This window comes from Bos grunniens, chromosome 16 (assembly GCF_055505025.1).
Source record: "Bos grunniens cultivar Pamir isolate PY7600 chromosome 16, Bosgru_T2T1.0, whole genome shotgun sequence".
Taxonomy (NCBI): Eukaryota; Metazoa; Chordata; class Mammalia; order Artiodactyla; family Bovidae; genus Bos; species Bos grunniens.
The window spans coordinates 9,485,187-9,508,300 of record NC_141180.1 but is presented as its reverse complement, the minus strand read 5'-3'; the positions used below and the strand labels follow the sequence as shown (position 1 = coordinate 9,508,300).

Sequence of the window (23,114 nt, the reverse complement as noted above, 5' to 3'; positions counted from 1 at the left end):
ACAGACCTTTGTTGGCAAAGTAATGTCTCTGCTTAGTTTTCTGAATGTTGAGCTTTAAGCCAACTTTATCACTCTCCTCTTTCACTTTCATCAAGAGGCTCTTTCATTCTTCACTTTCTGCCATAAGGGTGGTGTCATCTGCATATCTGAGGTTATTGATATTTCTCCCAACAATCTTGATTCCAGCTTGTGCTTCATGCAGCTCAGTGTTTCTCATGATGTACTCTGCGTATAAGTTAAGTAAGCAGGGTGACAGTATACAGCCTTGACATACTCCTTTCCTGATTTGGAACAAGTCTGTTGTTCCATGTCCAGTTCTAACTGTTGCTTCCTGACCTGTATACATATTTCTCAAGAGGCAGGTCAGGTGGTCTGATATTCCTGTCTCTTTAAGAATTTTCCACAGTTTGTTGTAAATAGTCAATAAAGCAGAAGTAGATGTTTTTCTGGAACTCTCTTGCTTTTTCAATGATCCAACAGATGTTGGCAGTTTGATCTCTGGTTCCTCTGCTTTTTCCAAATCCAGTTTGAACATCTGGAAGTTCAGGGTTCACGTCCTGTTGAAGCCTTGCTTGGAGAATTTTGAGCATTACTTTACTTGCGTGTAGTTAGTTATTCTGAATTGAATTAATTAAGGAACTGCATTATGCATTTGTCTGTCTTATGGCTTCACAGCATATAAACTCACTTATTGGGTAAGGGAAATTCCCCACCATATAAGTCTTGGTAGGAAGCTGTAAAGACCTGATGCTCTATTGCCAAGGCTTCTGCCATCTAGGGTACACGCAGCGGTCTGGACTCAACTAATCATTTTCATTCTGGAGAATAAATTGGAAGGCAGTGACAGCAAGAAGTAGTGATATCTGAGAATCCGTTCTGATGATACAGCAATGACCACAGCAGTATCCAGTTTCCAGGGTGCACTGTAGCAGGGATGTTTGCCGTATCTGCTCCTTTGACAGCAACATAAGCTGTGGCAGCGAGCAACAGTAGCAGTGGTGAGCATGTCTTCCCTGGGCTAATTCTGTGCATGGTTTGGGCTATAGCCTTTGGTTGGTCTCTAGCCTCAGCTTATTCCTATCCATCTTTTGAACTTAGTTTTCCAGCCTTTTCAATAATTGTGTGAGGTACCTCTGTATTAGTTATCTATTACTACATAATAAATCTAAACTCTGTGACTTGAAACCACAGTTGTCTGCCATCTTGACCAGATTGGATGGTCTGAGATGGCCTCATTCACAAAGACTTTCACCGGAGGCACTGTGGTTCTCCTCCTTCTGACTCTGTAGCAGTCCAGCTTGGGCTTGTTGACATCATGTTCTTAAGGTTCTGCTGCTGCCGCCAAGTCGCTTCAGTCATGTCCGACTATGTGACCCCATAGATGGCAGCCCACCAGGCTCCTCTGTCCCTGGGATCCTCCAGGCAAGACCACGAGTGGGTTGCCATTTCCTTCTCCAATGCATGCTTGCATGCTAAGTCGCTTTAGTCACGTCTGACTCTTTGCAACCCTATGGACAGCAGCCCACCAGCCTCCTCTGTCCCTGGGATTCTCCAGGCAAGACCACGAGTGGGTTGTCATTTCCTTCTCCAATGCATGCTTGCATGCTAAGTCGCTTTAGTCACGTCTGACTCTTTGCAACCCTATGTACAGCAGCCCACCAGGCTCCTCTGTCCATGGGATTCTCTAGGCAAGAGTACTGGAGTAGGTTGCCATTCTAGCAGCACCCAAAAGAAGACAAGCCACCAGCATATGAGCACTCTTAGCCTTTTGCTTGCACATGTTTTTTAATGTCTCATTGGCCAAAGCAAGTTGGATGGCCAAGCCCAGATAGGTGGAGAAATAAACACCTGCTGATGCAAGGAATTGGAAAGTTGCATTGCAAAGGGGCATGCCTACAAGAGATGAGAGAGGTTATCACAGCCTTTCTTTTAAATCAACAATTTAAAAAAATCAATGATCTACTTATACTCATTGTGTTTTCAATAAATTCTTTTTTCTACATAAATCAGCCAATCTCAGTTTATTGTTGTTCAGTCACCCAGTTGTGTCTGACTGTTGGCAACCCCTTGGACCACAGCACAGCAGGCTTCCCTGTCCTACTCCATTTCCCGGACTTTGCTCAAACTTGTATCCATTGAGTCAGTGATGTCATTTAAACATCTCACGCTCCGTTGCCCCTTTTCTTGCCCTCAATCTTTCCCAGCATCAGGGACTTTTCCAGTGAGTCGGCTGTTCGCATCAGATGACCAAAATAATGGAGGTTCGCCTTCAGCATCAGTCCTTCCAATGAGTATTCAGGGTTAAGTTCCATTAAAATTGATTGGTTTGATCTCCTTGCTGTCCAAGGGTCTTTAAGGAGTCTTCTCCAGCTTGCAGTTAATATCCTTGACTGCTGTCACACACTGAAAGAGCAGCAGTAGGCAAAGTATTAATTTCATCTTACAGTTTATAGGCGCCCTCCCATACAAGGGCTTTTGTACAAGTCCCTGTTCAGTGAGGCACGTGCACAGAAGTTACAGGTGTGGGATCTGAGGCTCACAGGGTTTCTATGGCGTGTCCAAAGTCACATACCTGTGAAGCACCCGGGCCCAAGGGCTCTGTCTCGGGATTCTTCGCTATACTAAACTGACCTAGATGCAAGATGTCTTTCTTTTTCTTTACTTTCTAGTTCCAAAGACCTTTGTAAGTGTGTCAAGGTATAACATTCAAGCACTTCACAAGCTAGGTATTTTCTTTGTCCTTTTTTTTGGATTTTGTTAAATTGTAGTTTGTATATGGAATTAAGCAAACAACTTAAACAACCAGACTAGGTAATGCCCACAAGAAATAAATGTCAGGTATTTTCTAAAGTCAGATTATTTCCATAACTAATAGTGAATATTTAAGTATATTTTCATTGATTAGAGTTTTAGTATAACCAGATAAACAGTTTGTAAAACAGACTTAAATTTAGTGTGTCTAAATTATCCCTAACAAAATGGGCCTTAAGCGTGTAAAATACCTAAGAAAAATGCAAATTAAAGCAACACTGAAATATTTTTCTAATCAATCAGTTTGGCAAAGATTCAGAAGTTTGATAATATGTTGTGTCGACAAGGGTGTGGCTAATCAAAAGCTACTCTCATTCACTGCTGGTGGGAATGTAAATTGTTAAACTTCAGCATAGGTAATTTGGAAGTACTCCTCAAAATTATAAGTGAAAAACATAGAGAAATTCCACTTCTTGGAATTTATCCTACTAATTTAGTCTCACATTTGAGAGATGATATGTACATGGTTATTCATAGCATCATTAATGTAGTAGCAAAATATTGTCCATCGTTGGAGTACCATAAGAAGGTCCATCAATAGGGAACTCATTAAATAAATTGACACACAACTGCAATAGCAATCAGTGCAGCTTACTAAAAAGAATATATGGCATGGAATAGTCTCCATGACGTAATGTCTGGGGGAAATAAAGCAGGATGCGCAGCAGTGTATATAACAGGAAAAAAGAAAGGATTTTGCTTACAAATGTGTACACTCTTTAGAATGATACGCAAAAAATATAACCTTAGGTGGTTGAGGAAGACTTTTCACTCAGTAACTTTTTACCTTTTTCCTACTATTGGTTGAACTTTTCAAATCAAGTAAATTTATCTTAGTAAATTATTTCTAAATAAAAAAACTAAAAATAATAATTTTATCCCTGAAACAATTGACATAGAAAAATGCTCACAAATATTATATTTTAAAGGCAGAATATTGACAGTATCTACTTATCCTGATTATGAATTTTAAAACTGTATGCATAGGGGAAAAGATTTTTTAAAGTATACAGAAAGCTAATTAAAAGGTTATGCTGGTTTGTGAGTTTAGAGACTTTTTTTTCCTGTTTTTTCCCCCAAGTTTTCTTTGACATCTCAATGAGAAAAAAAGAGAAAAGCAAGTTCAAAACATACTTGTAAATTTATAGATGAGTTGTCATTGTCCATATTACATGTACAAGGGAAAGAATGGAGAAAATTACAATTTCCATTGTTTTGTGAAAAAAAATCATCGTTCATCTTTCACATGTTTTGCCTGTTGAAAAACCACTGAGGCTTTACCTACACTAGTAGTTTTATGTCAAAGTGGAAATCAGTAAAGTGACCATATGTCCCAGACCACCTGGGGTAGTCTTGGTTTATGCCTGTTGTTATTAGTAACAGTGTCCCCCTTCAAACCTCAAAAAGTGTGATTGCCCTCGGTGTAAAAGACAAGGTTATAGTTGATAGGAATCATGGAAAAATAAACAGGGCAGAGAAGGACAGGAATGAAAGACCCTGCTGAGAAGTTGAATTGGCTTTAATCTTCAGATTCTTCTTGATGTTAAACTCACCTATAACTGAGAGCTTCTCTGCTATAAATAAAAACATTCACAGCATAAACCTTATGTTACAGAATTTCAAGTGTGATTTTTAACTATAGGATAGAACTTAACGTATAAAGCACAAAGCTGGTGCATAACTAACAAGTTTATATGACCTCAGTGGCAAGATGCTTAAGATCTTTAGGCTTCAATTTCTTCTGTAAAAATAGTATTGAATCAGAAGATCTCCAAGTCCTCGCTAGCTCTAAAATCATAAATTCTTACATAAACCTTTTGCAGTATAACTATATGCCAGCAATTGAGGTGGGAAGAGCAAACTTAAAATTTTTGTTTCTCTTTTCTCTCCTCTCTTGAATGAAAGGTTTTTATCTGACAAGAAGCCTTGTAATGATTGTGTTTTAATGAGAATTCATTTGAATGTTCAAGATACAATCTTGGCTTTTGCTGTGTTTCTTAGTCAATTTTTATTAATATTTGGGGGGGACTATTATGTTAATTTTAGATCTTAATCATTCCACAACTACTTAGCATATACTTATTTTAAGTATGTGAACAGGAGAAAAAGGGATGGTTTTGTATATTGATCATAGGGTAGAGGTAGAAAATTTTGTTGAAATTCATTGTTAGAGATTTTCTCTTGAAAATGATAAAAAATGAACCTATAGAATGAACTGCTTTTGAACTGTGTAAATTAATTAAATCTGCCCTACTTTTCTTTGCTTGTTTAGGAAATGTGGGTTCGTCCCCTAGATCCTCTGATTTAGTCAAATTAGCCCAAGAGTGCTGTTACCATAATAACAGGGGCATTGCAGCTCATGGAGTGAGAGTCCTAACTAATATAACTGTATCTTGTCAAGAAAAAGGTAAGTTTGATCAAGACTGATATTATGTATGAACTTTTAGATTGGAGTTTCACCAGAGTCCTGTTTGTATTTCGTTTTTTAATCCCTTATTATTTTTAGGCTGTGTGCTTTTATCTATTAGTCACCTCCTCCTGAATGTTCTGAGGGCAGATTTTCTCAAGACTACTTAATTCTTTGGGAAAAGAAAATGAGGACCTTGGGATTGGGAGTGCAGAACTGAAAGGTTTTATGGAGCATTGCCCATCTCCTCCTATTGCTTTACCTTTGCACATATGGTGCTATGGATAGAGACTGCTTATAACCATCCAGTGATTATCAGTTTGCTCACTTGTTTAAAAAAAAAAAAAACTAGAAAATTTAGGGGAGAAAAAGCATATGAAATTATTGAGAGGCTAAAGTAACAAATAGTTTTCACCTGGAGGGCAAATGAATTAACAGAGCAATGTAAATTAAATTGTCATGGAATTTATCTCTAGGTATCTATAGCATTAAATGACTTGCATAGTCAAGAAGGATGTACGTAGAAAATAATGCATATATTTTATTGTATTCTTAACATCTTTTGACCTAAAGAAATTCATGCTGGTGTTCAAAACCAGGAATGCATTCTGGATGTTTCATCTGTTTCAGTGCTTATTTTGATATTTGTTAAGGATCAGCAGTCCCTCTTATCCCCACTAGGCTTCAGCACTGCTTGTGACTAGTACCTTTGTTTTCCCAGCACCTTGATCTTCACCAGACATTGTTTGCCAAGCTCTTACACTGACTCAAAAGGCATTTAATTTGTTTGTTCATTCTGATTTCAGTAACTCAGTTTTTGGCGTAGTAATAAGTATTATCTACCACGTAACACAGAAAACCGCTCTGTATTCTCAAAGCTGACATATATTAATATTAACCTAAATGTAGTTTTATATATATGTATATATACATACACACACAGAACTTTAGAGAAATTTTAGCTCAAAAGTAGTGAAAAGATGATATAGTACTGGTATTACATGAGACATATAAAGGGTTTATTTCTTTATGATCTGACTTAAAACACTAGTAAGATAAAGTGGGATCTTGATTATTTCTAGAAAGCATTTCTACCTCAATAAGAAGGTTGCATCCTAGGTAAAAATGGACCTGTGTAATGTTAGACTAGTTTGGAAGATTTGACACACGCCATGTCGATACGTGGTTTGCTGTTCTTAGTATTCTTCCTGGCTAAGCCGTTTGTATTTTCTCATCCTGAATGTTTTTTCTTCTGTGTGCGTTCTGTGTGTGTGTGTGTCAGCTTCTCTACTTGACCATTAAAAACGCAGTGTTTTCCCTCTAGACCTTTTGGCACTGGAACAAGATGCTGTCTTTGGCCTGGAATCCCTTCTGGTGCTTTGTAGTCAAGATGATAGCCCAGGTGCTCAAGCCACTTTAAAGGTGAACATCAGCTATTTTAATATAATGCCTGTTTTCACTGCCGGAAGTGTAGATGGCCAGTCTCTCTGTAAAGGGTCAGATAGTAACTATTTTAAGCTTTGCAGACAATGCACTTTTTGTCACAACTACTCAGTTCTGCTATTATAGGGAAAAAAATAGCCGTGGACAATGTATTTTTTTTTTTTTTTAAGGGAAGGGTTAATGGTATGACTGTGTTCTGGTAAAATTTTATTTGCATAAACAGGCAAGATTTGGTCAAAGTGCAAGAGTTTGTCAACCTCTGGCTTAAACAAATATTTGCCCTTGATCTTCACTTTCAAAGCTAGTATTTTGACTGTTGTTATTCCAAAAGACAGATGAAGTAAAAATTTGAGTTTGGCCTATTTTGCCATCAGTTGAAAGTATTTATTAAGTTGTAATAGATATTTATGATGGTCCTAGATAATGTAGGACTTCCCTGGTGGCTCAGACGGTAAAAGCATCTGTCTACAATGCGGGAGGCCCAGGTTCGATCCCTGAGTTGGGAAGATCCCCTGGAGAAGGAAATGGCAACCCACTCCAGTACTATTGCCTGGAAAATCCCATGGACAGAGGAGCCTGGTAGGCTACAGTCCATGGGGTCGCAAAGAGTCGGACACGACTGAGCAACTTCACTTTCACTTAGATAATGTAAAGCAAAGTTAAACAGACAGAGCTCCTGTACTTTTGCAAGTTTTATAATCTGAGGTAACACTGATAAGGTCACAAAGAACTAATGAAATTACTGCAGCGCAATTCATAACTGTGTGAGTGCATATTAGTTTATACAGTATAGAAGCCCTAGTGTTAATCCACTCACCGAGCTATCATCTTAGAGATAGTTAAACATTTTAATGAAATGAGACTATTATTGGAGTTAAACATGAAAAGTAATATTTGATGGCAGAAAATAATTAAGAAAAGTAGGACTGAAAGAAGTAAAAGGCTGTTAGACACTGGAGAATGTAAGAACTGTAGCTTGTTTAAGGTATAGTTTGAGAAAAATCATGACTTACTTTAGCATGTTAAGAAAAGGTATGATGTGGTTATAATGATGAATAATAAAGATGCTGGTACTGTTAAACAGAAGCTGATAATCAAGAGGTTGTGAAGGAAATAGGCACCGTGTGATTGGCAGATCCCCAGAATCCCTGTGGGACCACAGTACATTTTTTGTGCCTACCAACAACCTTCTTGAGTCTTCCTAGTAATTTTAGAGAGTTACTTTCTTTAAAGCTTCACTTTATACCTTCTAAATGTAACTAGTCCACTTTCTATTCAATATGCAGATTGCTCTGAACTGTATGGTGAAGTTGGCCAAGGGCAGGCCCCATCTCAGCCAGTCCGTGGTTGAGACCTTGTTGACTCAGTTGCACAGCGCTCAGGACACTGCCCGCATTCTGATGTGCCACTGCCTGGCCGCCATTGCCATGCAGCTGCCCGTGCTGGGCGATGGGATGCTCGGTGACCTCGTGGAGCTCTACAAGGTGATCGGACGATCAGCCACAGACAAGCAACAGGAGCTTCTGGTAAACAGCTACTTTTCAAACCTCCCGTGGATGAATGGGTTCCAGTCTAGGGAGGATTATCAGTAATCCAAGAAGTCAGCAGGTTAAAATAATTAGCTAAGACCAGGAGCATGCTGAAGTGAAAATAGGGTGGGGACCTGGAGCTTTTTGGTGTTTCCATTTTAGGTATAGAAAGCCCTGTTTAGTTCACATGTAAAACAGCTTTCTTCCTGCTGCTGCTGCTGCTAAGTCGCTTCAGTCGTGTCCGACTCTGTTCGACCCCGTAGACGGCAGCCCATCAGGCTCCACCGTCCCTAGGGTTTTCCAGGCAAGAACACTGGAGCGGGTTGCCATTTCCTTCTCCAGTGCAGGAAAGTGAAAAGTGAAAGTGAAGTCGCTCAGTCGTGTCCGACTCTTAGCAATCCCATGGACTGCAGCCTACCAGGCTCCTCCGTCCATGGGATTTTCCAGACAAGAGTACTGGAGTGGGGTGCCATTGCCTTCTCTGGCTTTCTTCCTAAGTCCTGTCAAATCAGCTTAGTGTAGCCAAAGCCTTCAATCTGATATTTTTGCTTACAAAGGACAAAATGAAACTGAAGGGTTTGTTTTTATTTTTTTTCCTCTTTTCTACAAAGCAAATAAATAATGAACCAAACCCTGTTTTGTCCTTCCAAAAATATAAGTAAAATGACCTAGTGATATCAGCGACCATAAGAGGAATTAAATCAATTCCTCTTTGCCAGTCCAGGACCTCTTTAGCTGTTGAGGATCCAGTTTGGGTTTCACTGCAGTCCTGGCGTTGGAAAAGGTACATGCTTAGAAAAAACCCAGAAGGCATGGAAGTTGTGTAATAATGTTTACTTGAAAGTTCTCCAGGGCTGAGAGTAGACTGCATGCTAAATAGGCATAAATTGGAATTAAGCTTCAAAGTAGCCTCTCCATATTGTTTGTGGTCATCTGATTATATGGCTTGGGAAAAAGCTTAATGAAATTACTTCCTCAAGCCCATTTTATGTTTAATCCTGCAGGGGGCATTATGTAAAAGATCGCCCCCGTCTCATCATTTGCTATCAGGAAAGGCTACCCTGATGTCTTAAGTGGCAATGGTCGTGGAAATCATGCATTTATCACAGTATGTGTGGATCCTTGTATGTGTTGGCTTTGGAATACTGAGAAGCAAGTAGCCAAGTCTGCTTTTCATTGAAGCAGCATTGTCAGTTAATGTTCTTTATCCCTTTTTTTTGTTAGTACTATTTTAAAAACAACTTTAAATTATGACACAAAATATTCAAAAACACATCAGGAAAAATATGATGAGAGGTCTTGCATCCGTCACCTAGTTTAAGGAAAAAACGTTGCTAGTACAGTTGACCTGTACCTGCCTGTGTATCTCCCTGATGGTGTCTTCTTCCTTCCTGTCAGCATAGGTAACCACTATCCCAAAACTGGTGTTTGTCATTCCCATACGTATTGTTCTATATTTACTGCCTTAGTATATTTCCTACATGATATGCAAGATTTTTTGTATGTTTTAACTTTATATGTTATCGTACTACATGTAATCTTTTGCATTTTGCCTGTTTTATGTGAATCTATATTGATTCTATATTGATAAGAGTATTTCTGGTTTATCCATATCACTGCTCTATAGTTTTTCATTGTGTGATTATATTAATATCATAGTTTATCCATATTAATGGGCATTGTTTCTAATTATTTGCTGTTATACACAAAGTAATGGAATAAAGTGGAAATTTAGTAAGTGTCAAAGGAAGACAAATGTTGTTCTTTTTCAGTAGGCTCTAATTAGTTTTTCACCCTTCTGGGTAAAGTTATCTATAACATTGGGTAGAGTTAACAATTTCCTTGACTTTGTTCTTGCTTGGTGTTAGGTGAGCTTGGCCACTGTGATTTTTGTAGCCAGTCAGAAAGCACTGTCAGCTGAAGTAAAGGCAGTAATAAAGCAGCAGCTTGAAAGCGTTTCCAATGGATGGACTGTCTACCGGATTGCCAGACAGGCATCCCGAATGGTACGTACTGTCCTGCGGGAACTGGGTTGTGAAAAGGGCAGATTACGAGCCTTTAGGTTGTGCGATTGTTCCTCCTAGTCAAAACTAAAGATGAAAGTGGAAGTACTTTTTAGTCATGGGATTAAAAGGTGATGAAGGAAAGGACCTAATTTTTAACATACACACATGAGAACAATATATACATTGTTAGGGAGAGATTCCACGGGAATTCCAGAAATAGGAGCTTCCGGCTGTAGGTTGTTAGCAGCGCCTTCAGTTTATCGTGTGCTCTCGGAAACACAGCTCCTTCCCACTCGTGTTTCTGTCCTCCCCTTTCAGCTTCCCACGTCTTTCTTCCCTTTTTCTCCCCCACCTTATCATTCCTATACTGGGCAGGACAGTGAGCATCCCTCACCCCCAGGCATTAACAGGCATTCACGTCCCCCCTCAAATCCCTCCCTCTCCGTCAGTCATTTCCAGGGGGCACGGTAATACTTGATGGAACTTGACTGGACTTCTCCCCACCCTACTAAATAGCTCATACGAAAATGACATACAATAAGGATGTATACTTTCTAAATCTTGAACTAGAATTCTAGACCCGGGTTATAGATACCACCATTCGTTTTCTCTTTGGAACTTTTTGGTACAGAACTTCAGGCATTATGTTACGTAAAAGCGGCTCAGCATATTTTCTCTGAAGAGCTACTTTGACGGAGACTCACACAGTTATATAATGTGAGGAATGATTGCTAAAACTTTATCCAGGGTTTGAATTTCTCTTTTAGCTGCTACATCAGGCAGTTCAAGTGAAAGAATCTCATCATGCCCCTCATTTCTCCCTCCCCCCACTTTTTTTTTTTTAGGGTAATCATGACATGGCCAGAGAGCTTTATCAGACTTTGCTGACTCAGGTTGCCTCCGAACATTTCTACTTCTGGCTGAATAGTTTGAAGGAGTTCTCACATGCAGAACAGTGCCTCACCGGGTTACAAGAAGAGAATTATAGTTCAGCACTTTCTTGCATTGCTGAGTCTTTAAAATTCTACCACAAAGGGATTGCTTCCTTAACAGTGAGTGCGCTTAATTCTCCTTTGGTGATGATGACTTGTGAGAATGGTTTCTTTTTTCTTTTGGGGCTATTCTCTTTTAACCTTGAAAAATTTGCTGATACACATGTATTTGGCAGTATTAAAATAATGAATAGGACTTGGAAGTAGATCATTAACCCCTCCCCCACTTTTTACTGTTCCTAGATTGATGAACATTTATCATTTTGTTTGTATCAAGTATCAGGTACACATGTGAAGAGAATTGCTGAATCCATGCAGGAGGGATAACTGGAGGTGGGATCCCCCCTTTCCAGACTCCTATGAGTAAGACCCCAACCTGGATCACTACTGTTGTCAAATGTGAACCCTCCACCCCATCTCATACCTGGCAGCTACTTACTAGAGTTTCTTATTTTGTAAATAAAGAAGAAATTATCTAGGATGCCAGTATCTCACCTTTTATCCCTCTGTGATGTCTTCCCATATCAAATTAACAATCAGCCAGCTACTACCATTTCCATTTTTTTTCCTGCCAAGAAAGAAAGAGGGGTGCAGAGAGAGCAGATCCTTAACATTTTCTTGAAACCAGTTCTATTTCTTAAGTAAGTACCTGTTTCCTAAAATGTGCGTTTTATATATTAATGCAAGGACTTTTTCCCCTGAAGAGTAGAAAGTTTGTGTAATCACCATTAAGCATGTTTAAAGTATTGTCACTTGACTTTAAAAATTATATGTATATAGATGGGGCCATAAAACTTTTGGTATCTGTTTTATATTTATCACATAATCTAAAATGTTTTTAATAGTGGGCCATTCAAAGAGAAGTGTTGCAAACAGAACAGAGAACAAACAGATGTCACAAGACAGACTGTTCAGATAACTGTGGGTGCATATCTTTTGAGGAATGATTTTAGGGGGCTGGGATTGATTGACTACTGTTTTAAAACAGGAATATAGGAGTGGCTCCCCTCCATTTTAAGGGGTAGCACTGACTTCTGTGGTTCTCTTCCCTTGATTATCCTGGGAAAAGATCGTTGTTGCCTATATCCGGCTAATAAATACCTCAGAAAATCTAAAAGTACTGTTACTGGCTCTAGTCAGTAGAATTATTTCATTTTCTAGTTGATGTGGAGCAGAAAATTGTTAATCACTTAGTACAGTGAACGATAGAAACTGTGATACAGGCTAACAAAATAGTGAGGCAGACGGCACCTAGGAGGCCGCAGGCTCCAGGCCGATACCGAGCTCCAGTCCCGCGGAGCGCTCCTTCCCGTGCCCAGGTTAACTTACACGGAGGTTTCACGGAGATCCAGAGAAGATCTTCCAACAACTCCAAGGCTGGTGAGCAAACAAGTGCCGCAACTCAAGGAACCCACTGGGCTCACTACTTTGTTGCCAGCCTGGCAGTTTGAGGAAATCAAAAAATTTAAAAAAAAAAAAAAAAATAGTGAGGCAGGTAGCATTAATATTATGGAAAAAATCTTATCGAATACTTAATAGTCTTAATGATTTGTGTGGTATGTGTGTTGTTTTTTTTTTTTTGGTATGTGTGTTTAATGAGGTTTGGCAGTAATTAAGAAGTGAATTCCGATGTAGGAAGAAAGCAGCCAATTGACAGACAAAAGAACCTTGTCTTAGCCTCTGTTCTGCAATTAACACATTGTGACCTAAGGCAGGTTATTGATCTTCAAATCATCTTTTGAAATGGAGTTCCTTTATTCAGCAAACTGTAAGCACTTGCTGTGTGCCAAACACTGCTTTGAGGATAAAAGAATCAGGAAATAATTCTTCACTTGAGAGCAGTCTCAACAGGAAGGAAGTATAAGCCTTAACAATCATTTGGAACGTCTCACATTTCTGATTATAAATACCATACTATCACGGTTTTGAGGTTTTTTGTTTTTTTGTTTTTTTTAAGATTTTTAGAAAATTTGTTTATTTGACAAGTGTGGATTTGATGATAGCTTTCTGTCTTTTTAATAGAGATGATTTGAGCATGTGCTTAGTTACTCAGTCATGTCCAGCTCTTTGCCACCCCATGCACTGTTGCCCACCAGGCTCTTCTGCCCATGGGATTTTCCAGGCAAGAAATGCAGCAGTGGGTTGCCATGCCCTCCTCCAGGGGATCTTTCCCACCCAGGGATCAAACCTGGGTCTCCCACATTGCAGGCAGATTCTTTACATCTGAGCCACCAGGGAAGCCCAAGAATACTGGAGTGGGTAGCCTATCCCTCCTCTAGGGGAACTTTCTGACCCAGGAATCAAACTGGGGTTTCCTGCATTGCAGGTGGATTCTTTACCAGCTGAGTGACCAGGGAGGCCTAATTGCCCTTTTGTTCCTTGACACATGAATGATCTAATTTGAGGTTGTCAGCTGTGATGATTATGCTTTTTAACTTTCTTCAACCAAACTAAACTGTGCTTGTTGGAGGTGCTATAGCAATGTTGGGTATTTGATTTCCCAGTAGAGTGGTTAATGATAGTTACCTTGCTTCTTAGGAATAAAATTCATAAAAAGTGTTTGTATCAGCTTTCTGTGCTGTGAAACAAATTACCACAAATTTAGTGGCTTAAAACAGGACCCATTTATTATTTATTGTTTTACCATTTGCATGAGTCAGAAGTCCAGGCGTGACTTCACTGGGTGCCCTGCTCGTGTTGTCACAGAGTTGCGGTCAAGGCGTCAGCCAGGGCCAGTCTTGTTTGGGATTTGGGTGCAGGGTCCCCTTCTAAACTCATGTAATTGTTGGCAGGATTCATGTCCTCACAGCTGTGAGACTTGTGGAAGCCTCAAGGCCAGAAGGAACATCTCTTACCTTCAAGACTGTTTTAATGGACTTAGCTGATGAGGAGTGATCTACCCAGAATAATCTCCCTTTTGATGAGTATAAAGTCAGATCATTGGACCTAAATTACATCCTCACAATCTATTACTTTTTCCATATTCCATTAATTAGAAGCAAGTTACAGGTTCTGTCCACACTTTAAGGGAGATTACACAAGTTGTGGAGACTGGAATGGGAGTAGGAAAGCATGATTAGACGAACCATTGTAGCAATCTGCCTATAGATGGTGGGTCTTTATTTTTTACTTTATTAAATATTGAATAGGTATTATATCTATATATTATGTAGGGTGTATAAAGATATCAAATATCCAAGTATAAACTTATATGCAGAGTACATCATGAGAAACGTTGGGCTGGAGGAAGCACAAGCTGGAATCAAGATTGCCGGGAGAAATGTCAATAACCTCATATATGCAGATGACACCACCCTTATGGCAGAAAGTGAAGAAGAACTAAAGAGCCTCTTGATGAAAGTGAAAGAGGAGAGTGAAAAAGTTGGCTTAAAGCTCAACATTCAGAAAACTAAGATCATGGCATCCGGTCCCATCACCTCCTGGCAAATAGATGGGGCAACGTGGAGACTGTGGCCGACTTTATTTTTCTGGGCTCCAAAATCACTGCAGATGGTGATTGCAGCCATGAAATTAAAAGACGCTTACTCCGTGGAAGGAAAGTTATGACCCACCTAGACAGCATATTAAAAAGCAAAGACATTACTTTGTCAACAAAGGTCCGACTAGTCAGGCTATGGTTTTTCCAGTGGTCCTGTATGGATGTGAGAATTGGACTATAAAGAAAGCTGAGTCCCGAAGAATTGATGCTCTTGAACTGTCGTGTTGGAGAAGACTCTTGAGAGTCCCTTGGACTGTAAGGAGATCCAACCAGTCCATCCTAAAGGAGATCAGTCCTGGGTGTTCATTGGAAGGACTGATGATGAAGCTGAAACTCCAATACTTTGGCCACCTGATGCAAAGAGCTGACTCATTTGAAAAGACCCTGATGCTGGGAAAGATTGAGGGCAGGAGGAGAAGGGGATGACAGAGGATGAGATGGTTGGATGGTATCACCAACTCAATGGACATGGGTTTGGGTGAACTCCAGGAGTTAGTAATGGACAGGGAGGCCTGGCGTGCTGCGGTTCATGGGGTTGCAAAGAGTCGGACACGACTGAGCGAGTAAACTGAACTAGCACTCAGTTTAGAAAATGGGACGTTACCAAAGCTTGTAAAGTTCGTGTGTGCCCCTCCATGCTTGTGTACCTTTTCCTACCTTACAAAGGTAACCACCGTCCTGAATCTTTACATTTTTAACATGCTCTGTTTTTAAACAAGGTACTGTTTTATGCTGCTTGTTTTTGCATTTTATATGAAAAGAAATAATGTGTTTTTGTCTGACTCGTTTTGGTTATCTAAATTATATTCCTAAGATTCATCCATCTTGTTCCATAAAGTTATAGGTCAGTTTCACTGCTATATATGTCAGTTTATTTAAATGTTGATGGAAATTTTTATTTTTTTTCCTTTTTTTTTGCTGCTAAAGCATTACTGCTATGAACGTTCTTGGACATATTTTGATGCACCTATGAAAAGATTTCTCCAGGACACTGATTTTAAACTGGGGATGATTTTAGCTCCATTTAGCAATGTCTAGGCTCATTTATGGTTATCACAACTAGCATTTAGTGGATAAAGGCCAAAGATGCTGCTAAACATCCAACAAAGCACAAGACAGCTCCCCTCAAAATTTGAGAATTTTTCTAAAATGTCACTAGTATACGGAGGTTGAAAACCCTTCTCTGGAGCAGTATACCTCAATCAAAACTGTGTATCTGCCCCCTGCTCCAATTTAGAAATATGTGAGGATGTTTCTGTTTGTCGCAGTGATAGAGTGGTTGGAGAGACTGCTGCTAGCCTAACCGTCGTTGACTGGAAATGCTGAATTTTCTGAAATGCTGAGGATATTCCTGCTCCTATTAAAAGATACGGATCTAAAGTACTGCCTTGGAGTAGAATTGCATAAGTTATGTGCATCTTCAGTTGACTAGCTGATACCAGGAGTTTTTCCATAGTAGTTTTAAATTTACAGTATTTCCAGCAGGGTATAAGAGTTCTTGTTACTCTACATTTCCCCCTTGGTATGTTCTGGAAGTTATGATTGGAGTAATTAATACAATTAAACTTTATATATCTGCATATTTGAGTTTTGCTTATTATAGAACATAGTATTTGTTTCAGATGTGCAATAGAATTTGATATTTTATCTGTTGTGAAATCACTACAGTTAAGTCTGGTGATAGTTAAAATCTGTCACATATATAGTTACTAATTTTTTTTTTTCTTGTGAAGAGGACTTTTAAGATGTACTATCTTAGCAACTTTCAAATATTCAATATAGTGTTTTTAAAACTTGTTTTTTCTTCCAGTTTTATTGAGATATAATTGACATAAAACACTGTGTAGTTTAAAGTGTACAGCATGATGATCAGTATACATCATGAACTGATTATCATAATGGGGTTAGTGACCATCCATGGTCTCATATAAATACAACATTAAAGAAATAGAGAAAATAGCTTTTTTTCTTGTGGAAAAAACATGTAGGATTTACTCTTGTCTTTCATATGTATCATACATCTTATGTACATTTTATCCTTAAAACTTATGTGTACCTGGAATTTTGTACCATTTGACTACCTTCTTTCAATTCTCCGCCTGCCCCCACCCCCAGTCTTCCACCTCTGGTAGCCAAAAATTTGAAATTTTTTTGTTGATTTGTTAAGTATAATTGACTACAAAACTCAGTTCCTTATACACTATACACTGATTCAATGTTTGCATTGCATATTTAAAAATGGTACTGTGATAAGTCTAGTTGGCATCTGTCACCATAAAAATATATTACATAATTATTGGCTGTATTTCTCATATGGTACATCACATTATCTGTGGCTCATTTATTTTGTGTCTGATAGTTTAGACCTCTTAATCTCCCTTGTATGTTTCATCTTCCCACCCTCTTCCCCTCTGGTAACCACCTCTTCTCTCGGTCTATGACTCTGTTTCTATCATGTTTATTCATTTGTTTTGTTTTCTAGATTCCATTTATAAGGTAAATTGTACAGTATTTGTTTTCCTCTGACTTTTTTAGCTTAGCCTAATATCATCTAGGTCCATCAGTGTTGTTGCAAATGACAAGATTGCCTTCTTTTTTTTATGGCTAATATTCCATGGTATATATGTATGCTGCATCTTCTTTATCCATTTGTCTATTGATGGGAACTTAGATGCCCTCCATATCTTGGCTGTTGTAAATAAAACTGCAGCGTGACGGTTGCATAAATCTTTTTGAATTAAGTGTTCTTGTTTTCATTGGGTAAAAACACAAAAGTGAAACTGCTGGAACTTGTAGTTCTATTTTTAATTTTTTGAGGACCCTTCATACTGTTTTCCATAGTAGCTGTGCCAGTTTACACTCCTGTCAGAAGTGCACAGTGTTCCCATCTCTTCACATCCTCTCCAACACTTGTTACCTCTGGTCTGGATAATAGCCATTCTGACAGGTGTGAAGTGATATCTCATTGTGGTTTTGATTTTCATTTCCATGATGATTAGTAATGCTGAGGCCATCTATGTGTCTTTGGGAAAATGTCTATTCAGAGCTCTGCCTATTTTTTAATCAGAATGCTTTTTTTTTTTTTTTTACTATTGAGTTGTAAGAGTTTTTAAATGTATTTTGGATATTAACCCCTTATTAAATACATGATTTGCAAATATTTCCTTCCACTCAGTAGGTTGTCTTTTCATTTTGTATGTTCTAAATACCAGTTTTTTGTAGGTAATATGAATTGCACATATCTTTTCATTCACAATCACTCTAAGAAATGTTTTCCCTTCAAGTCACTCCCTTTACCTTTCTCTACAGAAATCACTTTTGGTTTCTAAAATTATAGATTAGTCTTGGCTTGTTTTTCATTATCATTTAAGAAATCATGCAGTATTAGACTTTAATTATAGCTTCTTTACTCAGCTTTATACTTATGTGATACAATAATGGTTTTTGTTACATATTACAGTAGTTTGTTCATTTCATATCATCATGATATTCTTTTGGATGACTGTTATAACAATCTGTTTATCTTTTATTTTTGATCAACATTTGAGTTATTTCCAGGATGGGGCTATTTAAAATAATTTTACTCTGAACTTTCTTTGCATATCTTTTGGTAGAAGTGTGCATATTTTCTGGATGGTAGTGCTGTGTCACAGGATATATTCAAGTTCAGCTTTAATAAATACTACCAAAAAGTTGTCTGTGGTGGTTTCCAGTTTATACTCCTATCAGAATAAGTGCCTTTTGGGGTTCACAGTACTTCTTGAATATATGGCTTGATGACTTTGGTCAGTTATGGAACATTTGCCATTATCTCTTCAGCCAATGACTCCAAGTACCCCTTTGTTAATTCTTTTTACCAAGTCTCATATATCTCTTCATTCTCTTCTGTATGTTTTGCCTTTTTATCTCTCCATACTTAGTTCAATATTTTCTTCTGGCCTATCTTCCAATCCCATAATTCTCATTTACATTGTGTCTAATTGATATATTAAACTCATTCATTAAGTTCTTAATTTCATTTATTGTGTTTTTCCAGTTTCAAAATTTACATTTGATTATTTTATATATTGTAATTCTTCTTTAGGATCCTCTATCTTGTCATTGAAATTCTTTAATATGGTAATTATAGTTATCTTGAAATTCATGCTGCTAAGTCACTTCAGTCGTGTCCGACTCTGTGCGACCCCATAGATGGAAGCCCACCAGGCTCCCCCGTCCCTGGGATTCTCCAGGCAAGAACACTGGAGTGGGTTGCCATTTCCTTCTCCAATGCATGAAAATGAAAAGTGAAAGGGAAGTGGCTCAGTCGTGTCCGACTCTTAGCAACCCCATGGACTGCAGCCTACCATGCTCCGCCGTCCATGGGATTTTCCAGGCAAGAGTACTGGAGTGGGGTGCCGTTGCCTTCTCCCTGTCTACACTGACTTGACTTAAATTCTTTGCCTCCCTTACCTTGATGGACACTGACTTGACTTAAATTCTTTGCCTTCTTTACCTAGCTGATGCTGCTCTTTGCTATTTAAGACTTATCCCTGATTTTCTCCATTCTCATTGAAACTTGTGTGTTATAACCTATTCCTTGGTAGCCTCTCTGTCCATTCTAAATGTCTAATGAGAAATTCTCTTTAAAATTAATCTGGGCTTGAGACTTTGCTTGTGGTCCAGTGGTTAAAAATCTACCTGCCAATGCAGGGGACCAGGTTTGATCCCTGGTCTGAGAAGATCAATTCTACATGCCACGAGGCAGCTAAGCCTGTGCACCACGACTCCTGAGCCAGAGCTCTGGAGCCCGTGAGCTGCAGCGATTGAAGCCCATGAGCCCTAGAACCTGTGCTCTGCAACAGCAGCCACTACAATGAGGGGCTTGTGCACCACCACTAGAGAGTAGCCGCTGCTCGCCACATCTTAGAGAAAGCCCGTGCACAGCAATGAAGACCCAGTGCAGCCAAAAGTAAACAGATTTTTAAAATTAATAAGTAAGTAAAATAAAGTTGACCTGGACTAGTCATGGAAGAAAGCAGCCATGAGGCAACATGCTTTGTTTGTTGTTGTTGAAACTGCCTTTTAACCACATTTAAAACATAATCCAGAACTTTGCCTGTTGTTTGCAGGCCCCACATAATCTGGCTGTCCCTTGCCTCAGCTCTACCAGCAACATGCTTTTTAAGCAGTGACTGTCTAACAGTATATTTCTCCTGCCTTACCTTCCTTTTCTCCCCACTCCAACCTTTTAAGAATTCTGCTAATGATTCCAGCATGAAAATTTCAGGTTAGAAAGGTAGGAATGTCATAAGGGAATCTGGGGAGAGTGTTAATGTCCATGAAGCACCCTTTATATGGTATCTTACTGCTGACGGTCTAGCTGATCCATGTGTTGTAAGGTATTTGCAGATTTAGGAAGGAAGGATCCTCAGGGTTGATAGAACCTAGATTTTCAGAGTTGCCACTAATAGCAGTGTCTTCCTTTCTATATTACATCCTCCCGTTATAGGTATTTATCCATCGCTATTAGAACTATTGGTCTTTTGCATAGACTACGACAAATACTTTGCCCTTCACCATCTTCCTTTTATGTTTACTTTGTCTTAAATATATCTTTTTTTTTAATTCCCCAGGCTGCCAGTACACCACTGAATCCTTTAAGTTTTCAGTGTGAATTTGTAAAGCTCAGAATTGACCTTCTACAAGCCTTCTCTCAACTTATCTGCACTTGTAATAGCCTCAAGACAAGCCCCCCACCTGCAATCGCCACAACTATTGCCATGACCTTAGGGAATGACCTTCAGCGGTGTGGTCGCATCTCCAATCAGGCATGTCTTAACTGTATTTTCAGTGCAGTTTTTATTTACACTTTAGAAGTTTTTGAGGTTAGTTGTGAGATCAAAAAAATGGTGAAATTTAGAAATCAGTGGTTTGACTCATAGGCAACAGCAAGTGCTTATAAACTCATCTGTCTTGCAAAACACAAGCTATGAAAGCTTATTAAAATGACAGAATGATTGATGATACCTCACTCCATGCTATATATTTATATAAAGAGAAAGGACATACATTTTAAAGAAACTTCGGGATGTTCACAGCTATTATTTATTTTAGTAGAACTTTGAAGAAGCTAAAAATGCACTGGTTTTTGTTTCTGTACATGGTATGTAAATTATTATAATCTTACGCCCATTTGTGGTTTCATTTGCCACCTTTGTTAATCCTCAACAGTTCATAAAACTGAGTGAACTGAAAATGAAAAAGAGTTGAAGCATTTTTTGCCTTTTTAATTGAGGATTTTTCCTTAGGTTTCAGTGTTTGTGTTGTTTACACAGTAATGATAGCATGTTTGTTTATTTATCATAATTGATATGTTTCCTTCTTTATAGATGAAGCTGTCCATGGAAGAATTCCGAAGCCTTGCTTCTCGATATGGGGATCTTTATCAGGCATCTTTTGATGCTGATTCGGCAACTCTGAGGAATGTAGAACTGTATCCTAAACTTACCTGATATTTCTTGTTCATCGGAAGTATTCTTTTAAATGTAGAATAAATACTTCAGATATGCTTAACTAAAATATACATTAGATAACTAAAATATACATTAAATAACAGATTTACAATGTGAAAGTCACTCAGTCATGTCCGACTCTTCGCAACCCCATGGACTATACAGTCCATGGAATTCTTCAGGCCAGAATACTGGAGTGGGTGTCCGTTCCCTTCTCCAGGGGATCTTCCCAACCCAGGGATCAAACCCAGGTCTCCCGCTTTGCAGGTGGATTCTTTACTAGTTGAGCCACCAGGGAAGCCCACAAATTTACTGTAAGTAATGATTTTTTTTTTTGAAATCTAGTATGAACAGTATAATTATACTTTTATTTTTCAACCAAGCTTTTTAAAAGGTGGTGACTCAATGGTGGGTGGTCTTTTTCCCTCTTGAGTATCCAAAACCAAGGTCTGATCAGTTTTGAGGTCTTTGTGCTCACTTGAGTTACAAAACATTTTTCCACCAGAGAGCCATTTTCTCTCTTGCCTCACCTTCTTTTCTTCGCAGCTAACAACCCTAGATCCCATCACCTTTATTAATGATATATTCAGTTGTTTCAGTCATCACTTTTGTTCCCTAAGCCATCTTTAGTTCCCCATATTTTTTTATTAGCAGCCTTAGATCCTTTTTGAAAAGGAAAGAGATAAATTGATTTTTAGTTGTGGGACCTATACATCAATAATTTATGGCAATTTCCCTTACCCGATGGAAAACCTAATAAATGCTATGGACTCTCTCCCCTGAAAAATGCATATATGCACATACCCTCCCAGAGTTTGCATATCATTTCAGGAGGGTTAACAGATCCCTTGAGCCCGAGCCTAGGAATCTCCAGGGTAACCACTCTACAGACCCTTATTGTGGTGGTGGTTTTTAACTTTTATTGGTGAAACGCCTGTATCTAAGATAAAGAGCTTTTGTGAGTGAATCACAGAGCCTGTTGCTAGGCTTCCTCTTTCCAACATGAACCTCTGAAGCACCCTTCCTAGAACTATTACAGACAACATATATCCCTTAAAAGGAAAAAAAACAAAACTGCCACAGACTGTTTGAATTAGTAACATAGTTACCTTCACCAGGAATATGGTGATTTTCATCTTGCCTTATTTAATATTCAAATGTAAAGTCTGTAGTACATTTCTCTATTATCACGTATAACGTATAACCTTAACATAATTCAGACAGCAGCAGAGCTGTCTACTGATATCTCATGCAATTGAAGCCCTCATTTTGGACCCAGAATCAGCAAGGTATTTTTTTTTAAGGCTTTCATTTTTTATCTACAATTTATTTGGCTTTAAGGCCTTCATTGTAGTGTGCAGTGTCTTTGTTGCATCCTGTGGGATCTTTTGTTGTGGTGCCCGGACTCTCTGGTTGGGCATGCAGGCTCAGCAGTCGTGGCCTCTGGGCATCTCTCGTGGCACGTGGACTCTGGAGCTCGCAGACTCAGCAGTCGTGGCCCTTGGGCATCTCTCGTGGCACGTGGACTCTGGAGCTCGCAGGCTCAGCAGTCGTGGCCCTTGGGCATCTCTTGTGGCACGTGGACTCTGGAGCTTGCAGGCTCAGCGGTTGTGACGTGCAGGCTGAGTTGCTCTGCGGCAAGTGGAATCTTAGTTCCTCAACCAGGGATCGAACCCATGTCCCCTATTTCTCAGTATATTATCAGTGAAGCATTCTATTTTTTTAATTATTATTTTTTTACAAAAGGATGTCTATTATAATATTCATTTATTTTTTGAACTTTAACTTTTTGTCTTGTATTGGGTCATAGCTGATGAACAATGTTGTGGTAGTTCCAGGTGAACAGCGAAGGGACTCAGCCATACATACACATGTATCCGTTCTCCCCTAAACCGCGCTTCCATCCAGGCTGGCACGTAACACTGAGTAGAAT

General features: G+C 38.9%; 1 protein-coding gene across 2 annotated transcripts in view; it reads left to right on the top strand.

Moving 5' to 3' along the window:
• INTS7 (integrator complex subunit 7) overlaps positions 1–23,114 on the top strand; it is an 83,031-nt gene that overhangs the window by 46,466 nt on the left and 13,451 nt on the right. For both annotated transcript variants that reach the window (XM_086343304.1, XM_086343305.1), the window contains 8 exons: positions 5,084–5,218; positions 6,543–6,640; positions 7,948–8,187; positions 10,059–10,196; positions 11,042–11,248; positions 20,303–20,497; positions 21,059–21,162; positions 22,402–22,470. In XM_086343304.1, coding sequence (XP_086199430.1) covers positions 5,084–5,218; positions 6,543–6,640; positions 7,948–8,187; positions 10,059–10,196; positions 11,042–11,248; positions 20,303–20,497; positions 21,059–21,162; positions 22,402–22,470 — 1,186 coding nt within the window. The remainder of the gene's footprint in view (positions 1–5,083; positions 5,219–6,542; positions 6,641–7,947; positions 8,188–10,058; positions 10,197–11,041; positions 11,249–20,302; positions 20,498–21,058; positions 21,163–22,401; positions 22,471–23,114) is intronic.